General features: G+C 57.6%; 1 protein-coding gene across 1 annotated transcript in view; it reads right to left on the reverse strand.

Moving 5' to 3' along the window:
- CHD6 (chromodomain helicase DNA binding protein 6) overlaps window positions 1–18,362 on the reverse strand; it is a gene marked incomplete at its 5' end in the record, with an annotated part of 90,448 nt that overhangs the window by 12,763 nt on the left and 59,323 nt on the right. The window contains 15 exon segments of the mRNA XM_082007376.1: window positions 1,900–2,119; window positions 2,745–2,802; window positions 3,535–3,595; window positions 3,876–4,005; window positions 4,623–4,726; window positions 5,732–5,821; window positions 6,241–6,400; window positions 9,161–9,360; window positions 9,771–9,973; window positions 13,450–13,560; window positions 14,823–15,002; window positions 15,395–15,559; window positions 16,107–16,302; window positions 16,814–17,024; window positions 17,535–17,790. Coding sequence (XP_081863502.1) covers window positions 1,900–2,119; window positions 2,745–2,802; window positions 3,535–3,595; window positions 3,876–4,005; window positions 4,623–4,726; window positions 5,732–5,821; window positions 6,241–6,400; window positions 9,161–9,360; window positions 9,771–9,973; window positions 13,450–13,560; window positions 14,823–15,002; window positions 15,395–15,559; window positions 16,107–16,302; window positions 16,814–17,024; window positions 17,535–17,790 — 2,345 coding nt within the window.

Consider the following 18,362-nt stretch of genomic DNA (forward strand, 5'->3'; position numbering starts at 1 on the left):
AGCTATTTGAAAAAACACTAAGCGCAGCTCCTGGCTGTGCTGCCGATGGGGCGCAGACTCCAGCAGCTTCTGTGGAGGCACAAACCTATCTATCTCACCTACTCGCTTCTTGCCACATCGAGTTGTCTCATCACCTCCATGGAAAGGCCAATTCTCAGTACCAGGAGTTAGAAAATAAGGTCCTGCAGACACAGCTTCTTCCAGAGGGAAACTGGGACTGGGCTTTGTGGCTGTAAGGGTCCCAATAACAAACACCATCAACCATGATGAGTCCTGTGGGCTCCTGGGTGCCATGGGTGGGTGTCACCCCCTCCCCACGGCAGGAAAGCAGCCATGGTGATGAGGGGTTTCAGTTACAGCAGTCTTAGAGCACAACTTTCACTCTGGCTTGGACCCTTTAAGCTTTCACCTCACGGGGATCACTCAAAGGAACGATCCAGGACAAAGATGGTGAAAAGCATCCTGGGCAAATACAGCCCCAGGCAAAGAAAGCGCAGAGAAACAGGCCACAGAGAACAGACCAGGTGCAAACCGCAGGGCAAGCGCAGAAGCAGGTCACAGCACAGAAAGGTGAGTGCTGTGGGCTGAAGAAAGCTTAAAGTCAAATCTCAGCTCCTCTGAATTGCAGCTCTGAGCCAGCACCAGCAAGCAGCTGGGACATGTCAAAGGAGAGCAGACAGGGTGACAGCACCCACGGCACTCCCCAACTGACCAAACTATACCTAGACCAGCAGTTCCACCTCCAATCCCAGAGACCATGGGCCCTCTGCAGTGATATTTCATTCCAAAAAGTAGAATAACAACAAGAAAGTTAACAAAAATACCAGTGATCCAAATTAAGGACCCCAACAGCAAGTTTGTTGAAAGGCCTCCAATTAAAGGCTGGTGGGAAACTGCCTAGGACACTCCTGTAAGGAGACCCGCCCCTGCCCCAAAAGCTCCAAGAATTAAAAAAAAAAGAATTAAAAAAAATTAAAAAAAGGAAATACCAGTCTGCTGTGGTCTCCACAGCACAACCACTGATGCCCCCACCTTGAAGAGGGGACAGTACAACTGGAAGAGGTCCAGAGGAATGGGAGAGGGAAGATCAGTGGGCTGGAGCAGGTTCCGCACAAGGAGGCCATGAAAAGAGAGCACAGGGCAGCACAGATACCACGAGGTTACGTGGGTTCCTGCAAGGGGGACAGGTTCACAGGAGACAACGCCGTTGAGGACTGTTGACCACAGAGAGCCCCTGCAGTTCAGGAAGTCCCAGGGCTGCGCACTGGGGACTGGGAGCGATGGAGGCAGCATCACCCTGCTGCACACCCTCCCTGGCTTCTACAGAGAGCTGCTCCAGGTGCCAGGATGGTCTCACCATCCTTCTGCTTACTGGGACACAAACGAAATGGGAGCACACCACAACCAGGACAAGCTACCACTGGGCTCCCGAGGCCACGAGCAGGAGGCTAATGCAGCAGCTTGAGAGCCACGAGGGTCAGAAAGGCTACGCATGTGGGCTGTGACAGCGCTCATCCATCACCCCATATCCATGGTGTGTCCCAAGTGCACAACACTGCTCAGCAGCACTCGCTCTGCTGGGGCTGGGGGGTGATCCCTGGCCCAGCAGGTGCCGGATTTGACCCCGAAGAGCTGTCCCTCGCTTCCTTTCACCACGTCACCAGCTGCTACCCGCAAACTACAGTGGAGGCTGCTCCCCGGCCGGGCTGGCTGCTGGAGCCACAAGGCATCCTTGCAGCTGGGAGCAGTGTTCCCTGCGCAGCAGGGACCCACACGCCTCTGTCACATGGGCAGCTGGCTGCACAGACAACCGTGGTGACATTTGCCTGGGTAAATCGAGGGGGATGAGGATTTCAACTGTTCTAAATCAGCTTTGGAAAGGACCCTCTGCTGTGTTACCTTTTCTGCATTTCTTTGTTCACCGAGTCCATCTCAGAGGCTCTCCTGAACATCTCATCCTGCAGCCAGTATCCATGGTTACCGGGCACCAGCATCTCAGAACGGGGAGGCAGCTCTTTGCGGTTGCAGCGCTGGTAGACGGTGACAAGCCTCCGCAGTCTGGCTGTGAGGGCAGATGAGACAGGCCAGCAGGATCTGTCTGAGTCGGAGCCATCCTGGGCTTCAAACATCAGCAAGGACATTAGTATTTAATGCACACTTGAAACCACAGGTTCCCACGGCCCTCTGGCCGGCTCCAAGAGTGCCCTCCCGCCTTCCCCCTCCCGTGGGGGACACCAGGGATCACAGTCATGAGTGGAGGGCCCACAGCCTCACCGGGTATGAGCTTCCTTCAGAGAGAGCCCAGAGGCAGAGATCTGGGTAGGAATGACTACTCTGGGCCAGGCCATGCATGGGAGAGGACTGCAGCTCCCTGCTCAGCAGTGAGGCCAGCCAGCCCATGGCGTCTGCCAGCACTGCCTACTGCAGAGACCCTGCACGTTCACCTCATCCAGGCAACTGCATGGGAAAGGGCAGACTAATGGCTTCTAGGCAGCCCTGGCTGGCTTTGGCTGGAAACACTCTTTTTTGGGACTCTGGCTGCTCTACCACAGGGCCCATCCCTGGGTCACACGTGACTCTGCATGGGAGGGCCCCTGACATAGCCTGCCCAGGTGAAGCTACCTCATCCACTAATACACCGCAGCATGTCCCTCCCACCCAGCAGCGCCTGCCTCAGCGCTCTGGCTCTGCCTGTGCCACGCCAGCCACTGGCAAGCCACGCGCTACGGGAGATACGGCCTCACCTGCCGCTGGCTCATCCCGCTTCTCACTGGCTTCGCCCACCCCAGCAGCCACGATGTCCTGTAGAAGGAAACCATCAGAGAGGGCTCTCCAGCCCCGCACAGAATGCCCCATACCCGCAGCCCACCCAGCCCTGGCAGGGTACAGGGTGGCAGGACAGGCAGGGCCACGTGTCCTGTGCCCTCAGGCTGCAGTCGCTGGCTGCCCTCGGCACATGGGATCACAGCAGCACGGACAGGGGAGGTGACAGCTCAGAGGAGCAGTGCTGTCCTTTTTGGGCCTGGAGGGGAAGTTCACCACAGTGACACAGGCTGTGACACTGCCCAGGACAGCAGCACTGTGACAGCCTCTGCTGCTCAGACAAACCCTGCACCCTCCCATGCTGCCTCGTTCACTGCTCTTCTTCTCCCCCAGGGCCATTTCTTTTGGGACAACCCTGACTCCTTTGCCAGGGCCCCACAGGCCTCCTGAAGCCAAGTGCGAGAGCCAGCACCCCTGGCAGTCCCCATCCCTCAGTCCTCCTCAGCTCCCCACGAGGCAGATGCTGCCCAGGTCGGCAGAAAACACACAGAAGCAACAGCAGCAGATATGCTCCAGCGAGCAGAGATGACGCAGACAGCATGGCACAGAGCCTGTGCATGGCACGGCAAAGCTGGCACAAAGCAGGGTCATCGGCAGCTCTGGTTCCCCATTACCCTGCAGCAGAGCTGACAGAGTCAAGCCTGCAGCACAGGCTGGGAGAGCAGGCCTGGCAGCAGCAGGCATGCATCCACCACCATGAATCCCACTCACCTCCTGCTTTGGCAGCCCCTCCAGCTTTTCTCCACTGCTCTCTTCCTTTTCCATGCTGCCCCTGGGTAAGAGAGTGAATTCGTCCCTGGTAACGGCAGCACAGTCCCCTTGGCTGTGCCAGTCATCAGCAGGAGGGAGCGGAGAACTGGTGCTCATGCCACCCCCCCGCCTCGTCCTGGGGAGCCAGCTCCCCCCGCCTTCCCCCCGCCCGCTGTGCTCAGACGCACGGTCTGCTCCTTTCCTCCTCCCTGCGCACAGCTCGCCCCACAGCACTGCCCCACTGCCAACACAGCCCCCAGGAGTGAGCCAGCCCCCGAGAGCTTGGCCCATCCCCTGCCCACCTTTCGGCAGCATCCTGGGCCCCGTCACTGACGCCCTGCTCTGCAGAGAGCAGCTTCTCATCCGGCATGCCCACCTTCTCCAGAAAGCACAGCGCCGGGTCCGCCCGCATGGCATTGTACCTCTCGTAACCTGCAACCACCACGGGCCATCAAAAGGAGAAAGATGGTGCAAAGCCAGGCCTGAGCCTGGTTCAGGCAAACCTCCTGCTCTGTGGGACATAGCTCCCCACCCGGCTCTCAATCTCTGTGCTGCTGTGAGTGCAATTCTTACCCCCAGAAATTCAGAACACTTTTCCAAAAGCTGCTAATTACCCTGCAGCCGGTGGGCAGCCTTTCCACCCCACCAGGCAGCCCTGCCCAGGAGGCAGCGCAGCACCCGGAGAGCTGTGCACAGCACCCACAGCAGGTTGCAACTGGGAGCAAACACCCCCGTGGCTCCTGGAAACCACAGGGGGACTTCATGACAAGGCTGGGGATGCCAGGATACCAGAGGAGTCTGCCACAAGACTAGGCATGGCCTCCCTGGGCACCGCAGTGTGCCTGCCCCACCACACGAGCAAGCTGTCAGTGCCGCAGCTACCGGCGCCTGGGAAGAGCTGCCTTGGCCCTGTGTGGCTATGGTGCATGGCTGCGGCTCTGCCCCCTCGCACTGACGAGACATCCCCTCCAGGTACCGGAGCTCTGGCCAGGTGCTCCACTTGGGTCCCTCTCACACACCAGCACCCACCAGACAAGCTGGGTACACACCGTGCTTGAAGACGCCAATGAGCAGAGACTTATCGGCTTCGGCATTCCACCAGTCCACTGGGATCTCCACGTAGTCAATGTCTGGCAGCAGCACATCCAGCTCCCTGTGGCAGACAGGGTGTGAATGCCCCTCTCCCAGCCTCACCAAACACTGGAGTGCACTAGGCACTGCTGGGCAGGGGGAGACAGGAGCCATCACTTGCTGGCTTGGGGACAGCTAATGAATGCAAGTCTGGCCTGGGGCCCCGCCATGGCCTGGCATGCACGTCTCTGACCCTGGGGTCAGAGAGCTGGAGCCTTGGCTCACTGCAACACACTGCCTTCCCCACCCTCTTTCTCCAGCAGTGGGGAGGCTGCACAGCCCCTCTCCCCTCCCACTCAAGCAACAGCAGAGGACTGGAGATCCTATCTGATCTGAATAGCATCTCTTGGGGGAAACCACTTCAAACCTAGCAGTCCCAAAACAATAGCACATCTGGGGGAGGTGGGCTGCAACATCCCCTCTGCACAGACTCATGCTGATGGAGCTGTTCTGGGGAAGGCAGCAGCCCCTGCTCTAGGAAATTAAGCTCAGCATATCACACTTCTCTCTGAAGCACCGAGAGCTGAATCTTTGCACAAAGGTGGGAAGCTGGCAGGCTGCAGGCTCAGTGGCATTAACGGAGCTTGTCGCCCCCCTTGTCCTCAGTGCTGGGAAGGGACTGCAGGCCACAGCAATGGGGCATGCTCTGCTCCAAGGCCTGGCCGGGAACCAGGCACAGTCTCTGTGGGCTCCCACACTGGATTAAAGGCAAATTTGTCAGGCAGCACGTGGAGACATTTTCCTGCAGGCTGCAGGGTGTCCCCAGGTGTCCTCACCACCCCCGAGGCTGGCACTGCAGCCTCAGCGTTGCCTCAACAGGGCTGCCATGGCCGCGGTCCCTGCTCAGGCAGAGCTGCTGTCTAAGGGTGAAGTTTTGCCTGAGCAAGGCCTGGGGATTTGACCAAAGGATCTGACTTGCCCGGAGCCGCAGTGAGCCCAGACGTGGCTGGGCTGGATGGCTGTGGCAGTGCTCATGCGCCACCACCTCCCTGAGAAGCATTGCAGGGGTTCACCGTAAGGTCCCTACCTGGCAGGTGTCCCCTCGAAGGCTTTGTCCGCAGCCTCCCCCAGCACTTCAGCCTTCAGGTAGTAGAGCATTCGCACCCGCAGCAGAACCCTGTCCCGGGGCAGCAGAGAGGAATGCACGCTAGTACGCAGGCGCTCACACGCCTGGCCCAATGGCCCTCACCAGAGCATTTGCAGGGGGATGCTCAGAGGGTCAGCGAGGCCAGGGAAACCTGCTCGACACCATGTTTCCCCATGTGGGAGGACCCACTTTTCAAAGCAGGACGGGCACTGGCCACGTGGTGTTACGCCACAGCGCCCAGCCCTGCAATCTGCTGGGATTCTGCGGCTGGAGTTTGCTGCTCAGGACATGGCTCCCGCTACCTGCAGAAGCATCCAAGAGCAGTCCAGCAGCCAGAGCATGGTGATCCTGCGTGGGCTGTGAGCCCTTCATAGCTCCCTTCCATCCTCCCCACACTAACGACCCTCAACCCATGGTCTCCATGAGCCAGCGCGGGCTCCTGCACTCACTTGTTGCAGTGCTGTTTGAGGTGCTTCTTGTAGCTGTCGTCATGCAGGACGACCTCGGGGTTGCAGGTGGCGAGCCAGTCTGCATTCTTTATCTCGGGAAGCAGCATCTGGTTCTTCGTCTTCTTCCCCTTCCTGCCTCTGGGCACCGGTGCTGACAAGCCTGTATAACAGCAAGTGGCAGCCAGTGAGCACCGTGGGCACAGTGGGCCAGGGTGGGCACTGCCGCGAGGCATCTCCAGTGCTGCAGTGCCCAGGCAGAGCAGCACAGCCGGGGAGCTGGGGGAGGCCGTGCAAAGCTCCTGGCTGCAGGTCAGCGAGCCAAGGTAGGGGAAGTGCACGGGGTAAACACAGAGCATGGGAAGCTCTGTTTCCAAGAAAAGCTTGGGTATCACCATAGAACCTGAATTGCTGTGAGTTCTCAGCGTGGTGCTGAGCCCAAAGGGTAACATGGCCCCTTAATATATAAAAATACCACATAGAAGCATAGAAGGGACCTTGGTCCGGGGCAAAGCTCTTAGAGCCTTATCTAGACACTACAGCCAGCTCTGAAGTTCACCCTATGGGGACAACACAGTGATTTGGGACAAGAGTTCAAACAAGAGGCTCCCAAATATCAAAAACCAGAAGACAATCCTGATGATCTGACCTGTCAGGGTTGCTTCCTATTCCGTGTATTGGGAGGAGGGCTGTGTGGGAACCAGATCACTGCAGGGGGCATTTACACTTGGCAAAAATACCAAAGGGAAAAGGAACGCAGTCCCATCTGGCTGACAAAGATAAAATGAGATCCAGTGGCTGGAGCTGAAAATTAAACACATTTTCAACCCTGAAATAAGATGCAAGTTCACAGCAGAACGTGGAAACAACTCCTGGTGGGGTCACTATTGTTTGGAGTCTTCTGAGGGGGATGAGCTGCCCCCCTGGGCAGCTGCTTCTGAGGCAGGGTCCTGCAGATGACCTCTTCTGCCTATGTGTGCGAAGGGAAAAGAAGTGCCTCAGCACTCCTGTCCCACCCATCTGGTCTTGCGACACCAAGGAAGAGGAGAGAGCATCGCCATGTCCTCCACACCCGCATAAAGTTTGCAGCTCCACAATAATACAAGGGCTCCAGCTCAGGGGGCCTGCAGTGGGCACCAGGGCTCCTGTCTCCAGCACCAAATTGGCCTGATGCACTCTGCTTCCTCAGCAGCTTGGCCTCTTCCAGGGCAGAAGGCAGGATGGGGCTGGATCAGAGCACGGCTCTGAGCGGGCTGCCCGCACACTGTGCTCACCCCTCGTAGTCATGTGAATACGGGATTGAGAAGGAACAGCCCTGGGATGCATTAGCATGGCTGGAGGTTGCTGCTGCTTTCTGCACATCAGGGAGGCCCAGACCTGCCTTGCCTGGTCAGCTCTCGCAAACACGAGCAGTACCTCAGGCTCCTTGGTGAGCCACAGCAGCGCCCGCGACATGGCTGCTCCGTACTGGAGGGTTCTGCTCTCCTCCAGCCCCTGAGGTTAGGCTAGATGGGTTTCGTTGTTCCTCTGGCCAAAACCACATGGAGGTTTCATAGGTGGGAAAAGCCATTCTGAAGAGCTGATGGAGAAGATCCTGGTTGGTTCCCTCTGCTAAATACCCAATCTTAGTGCTGCTCTTGCACTAAAGCATTTCTGACCCTCCACTGAAACCGCAGCTTGTTCATTACTTGGCATTATCTAAAACAAGCTCATTCACATCAGCCAATTTGTTTCTCGCTCTTGCTCTGCTGCCCACGGGGCTCTCAGGTCCTGTCCCAGCGCCGCCCTGGGCAGGGCTGTGTGGTAAGGGCAGGAGGCAGCACTGCCAGAGTGGCTCACACTGTAGGAGGTTACTGGAGTAACTTAAGGAAGCCGCTGAAGGCCACATGCTCAGACCTCACGCTGTAAAGCTATTTGGACATTTCCAGGCAGAAGGAAATGGTGGTGTCAGGTTTTAAGCACCAAGTAACACGCATCACACTCTCAGGGCTCAGCAACAGCACCACTCCATAACAGCCTTCCCTGCGCTCCACCACCTCAAAACAGGAGCCCAGGTTTTCAGCCTGGCTCCCTGATGCCAAAAGCAGGCAGTCTCTGAATAGGGCGGGCACAGCCAACCCTGAGATAAAGGGTCTTGCTAGATGGAGTGAGAGAAGGCAGCATCACCTGGGTAGGATTCTGCATTGAAGAAGTTTCGGGACAAAACAAGGCTGAACCTCCACCCCTCAGGGTAGGCACTGCAGAGCAGTATGTCTGGGACAAGACCCATGATGAGAGGAGACACAAGCTGGTGACCTGGGGTGAGATGGCTCCACAGATTGCACCACCAGCTTCACCGGCACAGCTGCAAGTGCTGCACCTGGCGGTCTCAGCTGCTGGCATTAGGGCCAGGGCTGCCCACAGCCATGGGTAGGATCCCTGCACAGCGATCCACACCTTGTCCTGCGATGCCCTGAGGAACAGCCAGGCATGTCTACGCTCTATGAGGAATAAACACCCTCACACCTATCACACCCAATGTGTTCATATGGTCACCAGTGCCCCATGAGCTCACTGCCCAGTGTCTCCCCGCGTGAGGGAACCCTGACAGGGTTCTTACAGGCCAGAGAAAACTTAGCAGCACCCACTTGAGAGTAGGATGGCATCTCTGCTCCCACCACAAGGTGCTCTCTGCACCAGCCATGGCACTGGGAGCCAGGAAACAGCCTCCCCCACCCAGCCAGCCCCTGATGCTGGCTCTGAGGGTCATTGTGGAGGTCAGTCCCATGGCAGCCACTTTCTCTGGGCAGAGAGTCACAGTGCTCAAGCACAACTGCTTGCTGGCTGTTTCAGTCAGCTGTGCTTTGACTTCTGCAGCCTTGGTCCCATAGGGTGGCACAGCAGCAACACATACAGATGCAATGGCAGAGAGAACACGCAATACCTGAGTGATTCTGCAGAGCCTGGTTTTGCCCATCCTTTGTTGGCGTGATGAGATCCCAGATAAAACTCTTAATCTTCTCATCCCCCTTGTAGTGTTTGACGCAATAGACCAGCAAGGCCCGACAAATCATCTCCATGTCCTTCTCATTCAGGTGCCACTTGAACCGCCCATGGGTCAGGATATCTTTCCAGCGTCCCCAGCTGGAACAGCGGGAACACAGAGTAAACACTCCTTTGCAACTACAGACCTCACCAGCACCTCTCTCCAGGAGCTCACTCAGGGGCACAGCCCTGCCAGCTCCCCTGGATAGGGGTGTTCTGCCCCCACACTACAGAAGCAGAGAGGCAGAGAAGTTTGCCCAGGACTGAACAGGGCAGAGGCAGGAGCAGACTCTGGAAGTGACAACTGCCAGCTCATGCTTTGCCCCCCTAACTCTCCTTCCCTCCCAAATGTTACCTTAGAGCCCAGGTCCCACCAGGGCGGTCACTGCTGCAAGGAGAGGACACTGCAAGTGGGTCGGCCAGAAAGTGTCTGGGCAGCCAGTGGCCTGTGTGTGCGCTGGGGCAGCTGGAGGCTGCAGCTGTGCTCTCTGGCAGGGGGCAAGACTCACCCGAATATGAGCAGGTTCTTTTCCACGCGGAAGCACTCAGCCCGCAGGTATCGCCGTGTCTTCTCGTTGAAGCGCCGTGAGCGCGTGGGTCGCTCGTCTGAGTCACTATCTAGCTCAGAGAACTCCATCAGCTCGTCCTCTTCGAAGGAGTTGTAGTGTTTGGTTTGCTTCCGCACCCGGGGCCTGTCGATGACCAGGCTCTCCTACAAGTGACAGAGAGGAAAATGCGCTCAGGTATGGCCAGAAACACCTGCCTTCCATCAGGGCACAGTACAGCCTCTTCTCCACACTGCCACCCTGCTCTGCTCACACCTCTGGTTCCCGGCTGACGAACCCTGTGGCTAGCCATCACCTTCCCACTGGGATACTTGCTCCAAATTACCTGCACACAAGACAATTCCTGGCCAGCACAAAATTCAGCCTAAATGATGGCAGGCTGAAAATCAGGCCCTCTGGGTTCAGACTGCTGACAAACAGCAGCTGATTCAGCTCTGAATCATACTCCTGGCCCTCCCAACACTGCCTGCACCGAGCGCTGTGCTGGAGGCGGTGTAATTTCTGTGTCGGGGGGATAGGTGGGCTAGAAGAGGAAAGGCAGCTTCCAAGAAGGTGCAGAAAGAAGCAATGTGAAATTAAATAGCATGTACCTGCCTCCTCTCCTTCCCCCCACCCTGTCAAATGAATCCATGTCATCTAAATCTGCCTGGATTTCAAGCATGTGGGGGACACCCCCCCCCCTCCCATTCTCCTGGCTAGAGCAGTGAGCTCTGCAAAGCTGCAGGGCATCCCTCCTGCTGCTGTCTAACACCATCTCTACGGCGCTGCTGCCTTAGCTGGAATTTCAGCAGGCCCTGGGGCCACACTGGAGCCGGATGCAGCGCCCTGTGCTGGATGGAGGAGCCGGGAGGCGAGGCCCAGGATGCAGCCAAGACCACAAGCTCAGCAGAGAGATGGGACCCCAGCTGTCCACTCCTGCCTCCCGACAGGCAGAGTCACCAACCCTCCTAGCTCCATCTCAGTGCTCAGCTAGAGAGCTCCTTTCGTGGGCAGACCAGGCAGGGGCCGAGAACAAGGATGCTGCCCCCAGGAGATGCTCCCCAGACAGGTGTGGGGAACGTCTGGCAGCTCTGCTGCTAGGCCAGGAGAAGCCAAGCACTGGCTTGCCAGTGCTCCAGGTGCCACATTTGCCCACGGCCACTGCTGGGAAGGAGATAATTTGCCAGTGAGGGTAAGAGGCGAGACTCTGGGAGCATCCATTTGCAGTCCACAACTCTGTCACCCAGACATGGTGATGGGTGTGCCAGATCCACTTGGCTTTACTCCTTCTTCCCATCCCTCAAGGCAAGAAGCAGGGCTGCAAATGCTGATGGAGGAAGGAGTGGCACAATCCAAAGCTGTCCCCACTTGCTCCCTCAGGCCAGGAGAAGCCCTGGGCAGCTCCCTTCACCCCTATTCACATCCAGCTTTTACAGAGATTTGTTTCCAAAGCAACTCCTGGATATTGAACCTGACCCACACGGTCTTTGAACAACGCCCCCAAGCTCAGGTGAACGTGGCGAGTATTCAGCTGGATATGGAAAATATCCAACAGGCAGCACAAGGGAGCATTTGACACTGTAAGAGCAGGGAGAAGTACTGGAGGAGTTGCCCAAGCCAGAGCTCCTCTCGCGGCACCCCTTGCGCTGTCAGGGCCAAACCCAGCTGGCCTGGATGACCTCATTTGCACCCTCCTGCTCAGAGAAGATGAGAAGTTGAGCAAGAGGGAGCATTTGCAGACACCATGCGGGGCTGTGTCCATCTCCTGAGGCACTGAGCCCCTGGCAGCCCCTTCCCCAGCCTGCTCTAATCTAGGACAGAGTTCTGAGACACAAATCAGACCAAGCATCCACACACGACGATGCTCTGACAAACCCAGTGCCACAGCCACGATGTTCAACCTCCCTGCAACCTGCCTTCGTTTGTGAGTGCAAACAAAGAAGGAAAGCAGCACAGCACCTCCCAGCCCTCACAGTACTGGAGTGTTCACCAGAAAGAAACGCTTCTTCTGCAAAGAGGTGCTGCCTTCCAGCCTGCACCCACCACGTGCTCCAGTCCAGGCAGTACACTGTTCCCATTACAGAACCACAGCCCAGTGCTTGCTCAGCGAGGGCCCCCAGTTCCAGGGCTGCCCTCATACCCATGAAGCCAGTGAGTGGCTGGGACCTGAGGGTGCCAGTGTGCCTGACACAAGCCTCTTGACCAGCAGTGTCTCAGCACTGTCATGCCACTGCATTCACAGCTACTGAATGCAAGGCTGGCCTGGGGCCCCACCATGGGCCGGCATGCACGTCTCCCTCGGGTCAGAGAGCAGGAGCCTTGGCTCACTGCAACCCACTGCCTTCCCCAACCTCTTTCTTCTCTTTCTCTCCTCCTCGAGATCCTTCCATGCTGCTGCTGGAACCCACACATTAAACATTACGAATAAACCGCAACAAAGAAGTGTGGTTATTACAGTCATTACCTGGCATCAAACAGGACCATGTGATGCACGACCGATTCCAGGGACCTGCCTGCTCTAATGCTACCTGTTCTCCACCAGCCTCAACTAATTGCAAGTCCACTTTGCTTCTAGGTCACTAAATGGCTGGACTTGCTGCTAGGTTGAAGGCTCCCTGAACAGGCTCACAGGTGCTGTGGCCCTGCAAAGGGCCTGGAGGGCCACCCGGGGAGAGGAGAGGGAGCCTGGGCCAGTGGGCGCAGTCACACACAGCACAGCTTCCTCTCTAACCACTGCTGGGACAGCTGGGGCACACTGCTGAGCTTTACCATGACAAACACCACCTCTGCAGCCATTGAGACATGGGGTGCTGGAAGTGGGGGGCTGCAGTGAAACGCATGTGCCTGGCACTGCAAACTCCAGGGCTCAAAGGGCTGGAGTATACAAACTCATGTCAGCTCGCCAGGCCTCCTCCAGAGCTTCCAAGCCAAATGCTCCCCTCTGCCCAGGGTGCCAGGGCTCACGTAGTTTGGGCTGGGGAATGGTTACACAGCTTCCCCTGAGTGTGGTAAGAGCCTTGCTCATCCCACCAATCACCAGCCACAGCAAGAGCTGGCACTTGGGCCCCTTTGTGCCCTGCCAGGGCACACGGCAGCTTCGTCCTGGCATGCCTCAAGCTAACAAAGGTGTCTGAGCTTGGTAAAACAGCCAGGGAGCCGGGAGATCAGAGCTGCCACCTGGAGGGCACCATGGGACTGTCATGGTACTGCTCCATGCCAGAGCCCCAGTCCCAGCTGGCCAGGCACTCATGCCTGCCTGTGCTGCGGTGAACTCCAGCACAGCTCCAGGTCACACACAGGCAGTCACCAGTCTGCTGGGATCTACATGCCGTTGCACTGCCTGTTTCATCCTCTCCTCCTCTCACATGCTGCCAGCCCCAACTGTCGCCCCTTAACCAGGCTTGGGAGTAGTTGGGAGCACAGACTGAGCACTCTGAAATACCAGGTAGACACAGCCCAACACATGGCTAAGGTAATCAGGGCTTTATCCAGAACTCATGGGTCAGTCTTCCCTTGCAGTAATTCCCGATGCCTAACACATATCCCTTCATGACCCCAGTGGAAGCACACAGCTTCTGCCTGGAGACACACCATGCAGTGTCAGGTCAGTTGTGGGGCGCATGGGCCACGAGCTTGATCCTACCTTCTCATTCTTGGCGTCTGTATCGAGCTCTGCTATCTTGGCCCACTTTTGCCAGAAGTTGGGGTCATCTAAGGAAATGTCAGTTCTGTTTCCTGATGCTACAAAGCTGGCCTGGGAGTGAAAGAAGAGGAGTGAACAGGGTGCAACCCACCATCCAGATGTGCCTTCCCCCATAATAGAGATCCCCAACACATCTGTCTGCAGTGCACAGTCTCGCTGCTACACCCCACATTGACACATGCCAGAGAGCTGTTTGTTCACTTAAGGGAGCTGAACCCCTTTCTTCTGCACTCCTCCTGAAACGGAACCTGGGCTGTGCTGCCCGCAAGAGGAGGAGAGACAGATGGCCCTTGGTGCCCCCAGTGGACACCAGCCATGACCGTGGCACAGAGCTGGCTCCTCAGGCTCTCTCCTGTGGGGATGTCAGGGCCCTAAGGCGCACAGCTCCCATGGCACAGCAGCATCCAGCTTCAGGCATTGTGCAGACCAGCAGCTGGGTCCCACCACCACCCTGGGGGTCTCCCTGCAGAGCCAGGTCCCACGGCAGCAGAAGAGTGAGGCTGGAGACACAGATGGGCTGCACTGTGGGAGGGCTGTGCTGAAAGTACCACAACTCCTTCCCATACCACCAGCAGCCCAGGTGTCCACCTGCATTTCTGCTTAGCAAAGCACCATACCAAAACAGCAGCAGTGTCCAGAAGGGCAGAGGAGGTGACAGACTCTGGATCAAATAAGCTCAGCCCATGAGTAGAAGATCAGCCCAGCTCAGGACTGGATCTCACCCAAGCTTTGAACTCATCCATCCTCCCCAGGAAGAGGCCTGACCCTGCCCACAACAGCCCTGGGCAGAGGGTCTAGCTCTGGGCAGTGCCTGCTGCCACGGAAAGGAGTCCTCAGCCCATCAGAAGAGCAAGTCCTCCACCCTGCAGTGCCCCAGCTGGGACACAAGAGCAGCTCTGCATCTGTCCACACTGCTGTCCCAGTGACAGAGCACATCCTGGCACTGCTCGGCACCTGGAGGACAGCCCCTGCTCTGCCTTCTCACCAGCCTAAGCCAGCTTCGAAGGGAAAGTGGAAGCTGGCAAGCTGAACCCTCCCAGGCAGCCTCACATCACCCGCCCAAGCTGGTGGCCCCCTCCTCAATGCTCTGCTGACCACCAGTGAGACAGGAGACCACGCTGCTGCCATGCCCCAGCAAGGTCTCACTCCTGGGTGCAGTGGGACAGGCAGGAGAGCTTGGCCTCCATGTGGACATGTCTCAACACACAGGTAAGACGTCAGCCCACCACAACTGCCCTGCGCACTCCCAGCATGTCCCGCCACCACCATCACGGGGGGAGTCTCCCCTTCCCTCCTGATGGAGCATAGCATACCTTGGCAAAGGTGGAGCCCTTCCCCTCAGACTGGATTGTGATGGTCTGCGTCCTGCGCTGAAGGATCTGATCAATGTCTTCCTCACAGAACTTCGATCCTTCGTCCTCCTCATCCATGAGGGCACCGTAGGCACCCTTCCGCAACAGGTCCTCCACCTCCATCTTAGAGAGCTGCTGAACCTGCGCAAAACATAGGGGCATCACCAACCTGGCCAGCGCTCTGGGCACTGCACGGCATGAGGAGGCTCTTCCCTTTGTCCCAGGAAGGAGGGCAGAGATGCCCCAAGCCAACCCAGACCTCCCACTGCTAGAGCACAGAGGGACTGTCTGAAGGACTGTCAGGAATTTCAGTCCATGTCACCCAGACACAGCACCACATGTCCCCCAACCCCGTGGCAGTGCAGGGACAGCCTGCCAGGCCAAACAGCAGCAATGCAAGTGTGTGGGACTGGACTATCCCTCCCCAGAAGCCTACCCAGGTCTCTGCTCTGACCTGGCAGTGACTTGCAGAGGAAGGAGGAGAGCTATTCCGCAGCACCTCCCACCTAGCCTCCCTCTGAGAGGCAACCTACCCCGTTGGTGCTGCCCTTGCGGTTGATGTCCTGCAGCACAGCCTTATCCAAGCCCAGCTTCAAGCTGGCCTTGTCAAACATCTCCCGCTCGTAGGAGTTCCTGGTGATGAGGCGATAGACTTTCACTGCCTTGCTCTGCCCGATCCGGTGGCAGCGAGCTTGAGCCTGAGAGTGCAGAGGGCACAGCGTCAAGCCCAGTGAGCCCAGCAGGATGGGGACCATGTAGCTTGTGGGACCCCACACCAGCACCCACCACTCACCCCCCAGAGCCACAGCCAGCTCCTGCCCACCAGAACACCCTCATCTAGTGCCTGTGGCTGACCCACAGGGCTCTGCCAGCAGGTGCTGGTTAGCACCAGGCCTGTGCGGTTGTGGAGCAGGAATCGGTGACCCCTGCACCCCTGGGCAAGGACACGGGGCTCAGGCTGGAGCCTTGGCTCTCTGTGGATGGGGGACACCCAACACTTCACCCCCTCTAATACCAGGTATGGACAAAGTGTTGTCTGCTCTGTGGCCCACCTGTGCTTTCAGAGCCACATTGTGATCTCCCCCATGACACGTTCCCTCTGCCTGCACTCCTGTCGGCTACCCCAGCATGGCACCCCATGCCCAGTACAGCCGGGTGCTGCTGCCCTTCCCTCCCTGGCTGGCACAAGTGACGGGAGCTGTGCTGCAGGACCTTCCGGCAGCCTGTCCCAGTCCGACCCCTTACCTGGAGGTCGTTCTGTGGGTTCCAGTCTGAATCAAAGATGATGCAGGTGTCGGCAGCGGTCAGGTTGATGCCCAGGCCGCCAGCCCGCGTGCAGAGGAGAAAGACGAAGCGATCCGAGTCGGGCTTGCAGAAGCGGTCGATGGCAGCTTGGCGCAGGTTCCCGCGCACCCGCCCATCAATGCGCTCATAGGTGTACCTGCTCCAAGAGGGGAAGAGGTGAGAGAAGGGTCACAGCAGGGCCTGAATTGGCTGTGGCTTAAAAACCCCTTCTTGCTCCTTCCCCTGGGCTCTGTGTGGGCACGCAGGCAGCCGGGACTTACTGGCAGGACCTGTACACAGGTGGAGGCTCAGGCCCCATCAGCCTGTGAACACTGTGGTTGTTCCCAAAAGTCATTCCTCTTATGATGGCAAAATCAGCATGACCCCACACATGGTGCATGGATGTAGGGCTCATGGGAACCTGGACCAAGGGAAGGGCCTATTTCCATTTGGTCACCCCTAGGACTAGCCCTGGGCAATAGAGAATGGACAGGTCAGAGGTGCCCAGCTCTGGGGTCTCTGCACCCACCAGCAGTAGCCTGTAACAGATCCTTTGGTATGTGGGCACAGAATGGCTGAATCCCCACCCTGCGCTGTTTATACTCTGTATCTACAGTGCAGGATGGAGGTGATGTGGAGCTGTGGTGAATGCTGAAGCCTGTACTAACCGCCTCTGAATGAGATAGTCTTCCAGGATGTCGAGGCAGCGCACCATCTGGGAGAAGATGAGCACCTTGTGCCCACCAGCGATCAGCTTGGGAAGCAGCTTATCAATGAGCACCAGCTTCCCAGCTGCCTGGATCATCGCCTGCAGCTGGAAGTCTGGTGCCTCTGGGCTGTGTGTTTTACGGAAGTCTTCCAGGATCTTCTCCTCTGCCCCTGTCAAGTGAGAAGGGATGTGAGCTCTAGGCGAGGCTGGCAGTGCAGCTGTCCCCAGCCTCCCGTCCAGGGCAACAGCAAGCCACCAACACGAGGAACAGAACCCATGCAGTCAATCAGATCTAGGGAGGCTGGCTAGACACCTCCAGAAGCCCCTCCACTCTCGTGACTCTATTCCTTCTTCAGGGCTTGCATCAGCTCCCAGCAGAACAAGCCAGGCTGGGACGTTGGAGAGGAGGATCCTGCACCAGAACACCCCCAAACATAGTGAACCTCACAAGACCCTGAGGTGCCCACCAAGCAGCACTTGTGGGGAGCTGGGGTGCCCAGGAGGCCAACACGGCAGATCACTGCACCCTGTGCTGGCTGGGCCTGGATGCACAATCACACCAGCAGCAAATGGCATGAGGACCTGAGCTCGCTCCCAAACTGGGTGAGTTCTGCAGGTAGTGACCAGTAAATGTTGCAGTGATATCTGTCCCCCCCACGCCTCCTGTGCACAGCCCTCACCGTTGATGAGATACGGGTGATTGCAGCACTTCCGCAGCTCCATCATGGTGTTGATGAGGTTGGGCATATTGTGCTGGTTGGCACCCTTGGAGAGGAAGGAGAAGTTCTTCTCCAGGATGGCCCGGTAGTATTTCTTCTGGATATTGGTCAGCTCCACCTCAATGATGGTCTCCTGCTTGGGTGCCAGATTCTTCTCTACATCATCCTTCAGCCGTCGCAGCATCATGGGCTTCAAGATGGACTGCAGCTTCTTCACCTGCCAAAGCAAGCATAGAGATTCACTGCCCTCCCTGCATGGCAATGTGACAACAGTGGAGGGGCCTGCAATATTAGAGCCTCCCCAGGCTGGAAACCCACTACAAATTACCCTAAAGCAGCTGCTCTGTTGACAGCCAGGACAGCTTCAGGGTCTGGCTTCCTTGGGGCAGGCATGTGAGTGACCAGCCCTGGGCCATCCACACACTTCTGCTGCCGGCAGCCTTGGGTAAACGTGTCTGCTGCAAGAGGAGAGCTGAGAGCTTTTGACAGCAGCTGAGATGATAGTTGCTCCATGTGCCTGTGCCTGTTCCCTCAGAATGATGATCTTTGTATGATCTCTGCTTACGCCAGATATTCAAATGGCAGTGAGACAGCCCAGGGGACTGAGCTGCTTTTCATGACCCACACTCAAGGGGAACTTTGGAGGACGGCTCCCTGGGGGAACCTGACAAGGGCGACGGGACACAGGGACTTACCGAGCGCCTCACTCCCCCTACACTCCTATTGGTCTCAGGGAAGACCGTGTGGGAAAGCTGGGTGAGCTGTGCTGCCCAAGCATGCAAGGGGCAG

The sequence above is a fragment of the Phaethon aethereus genome (genome assembly GCF_964289735.1).
Source record: "Phaethon aethereus genome assembly, chromosome: 16".
NCBI lineage: Eukaryota > Metazoa > Chordata > Aves > Phaethontiformes > Phaethontidae > Phaethon > Phaethon aethereus.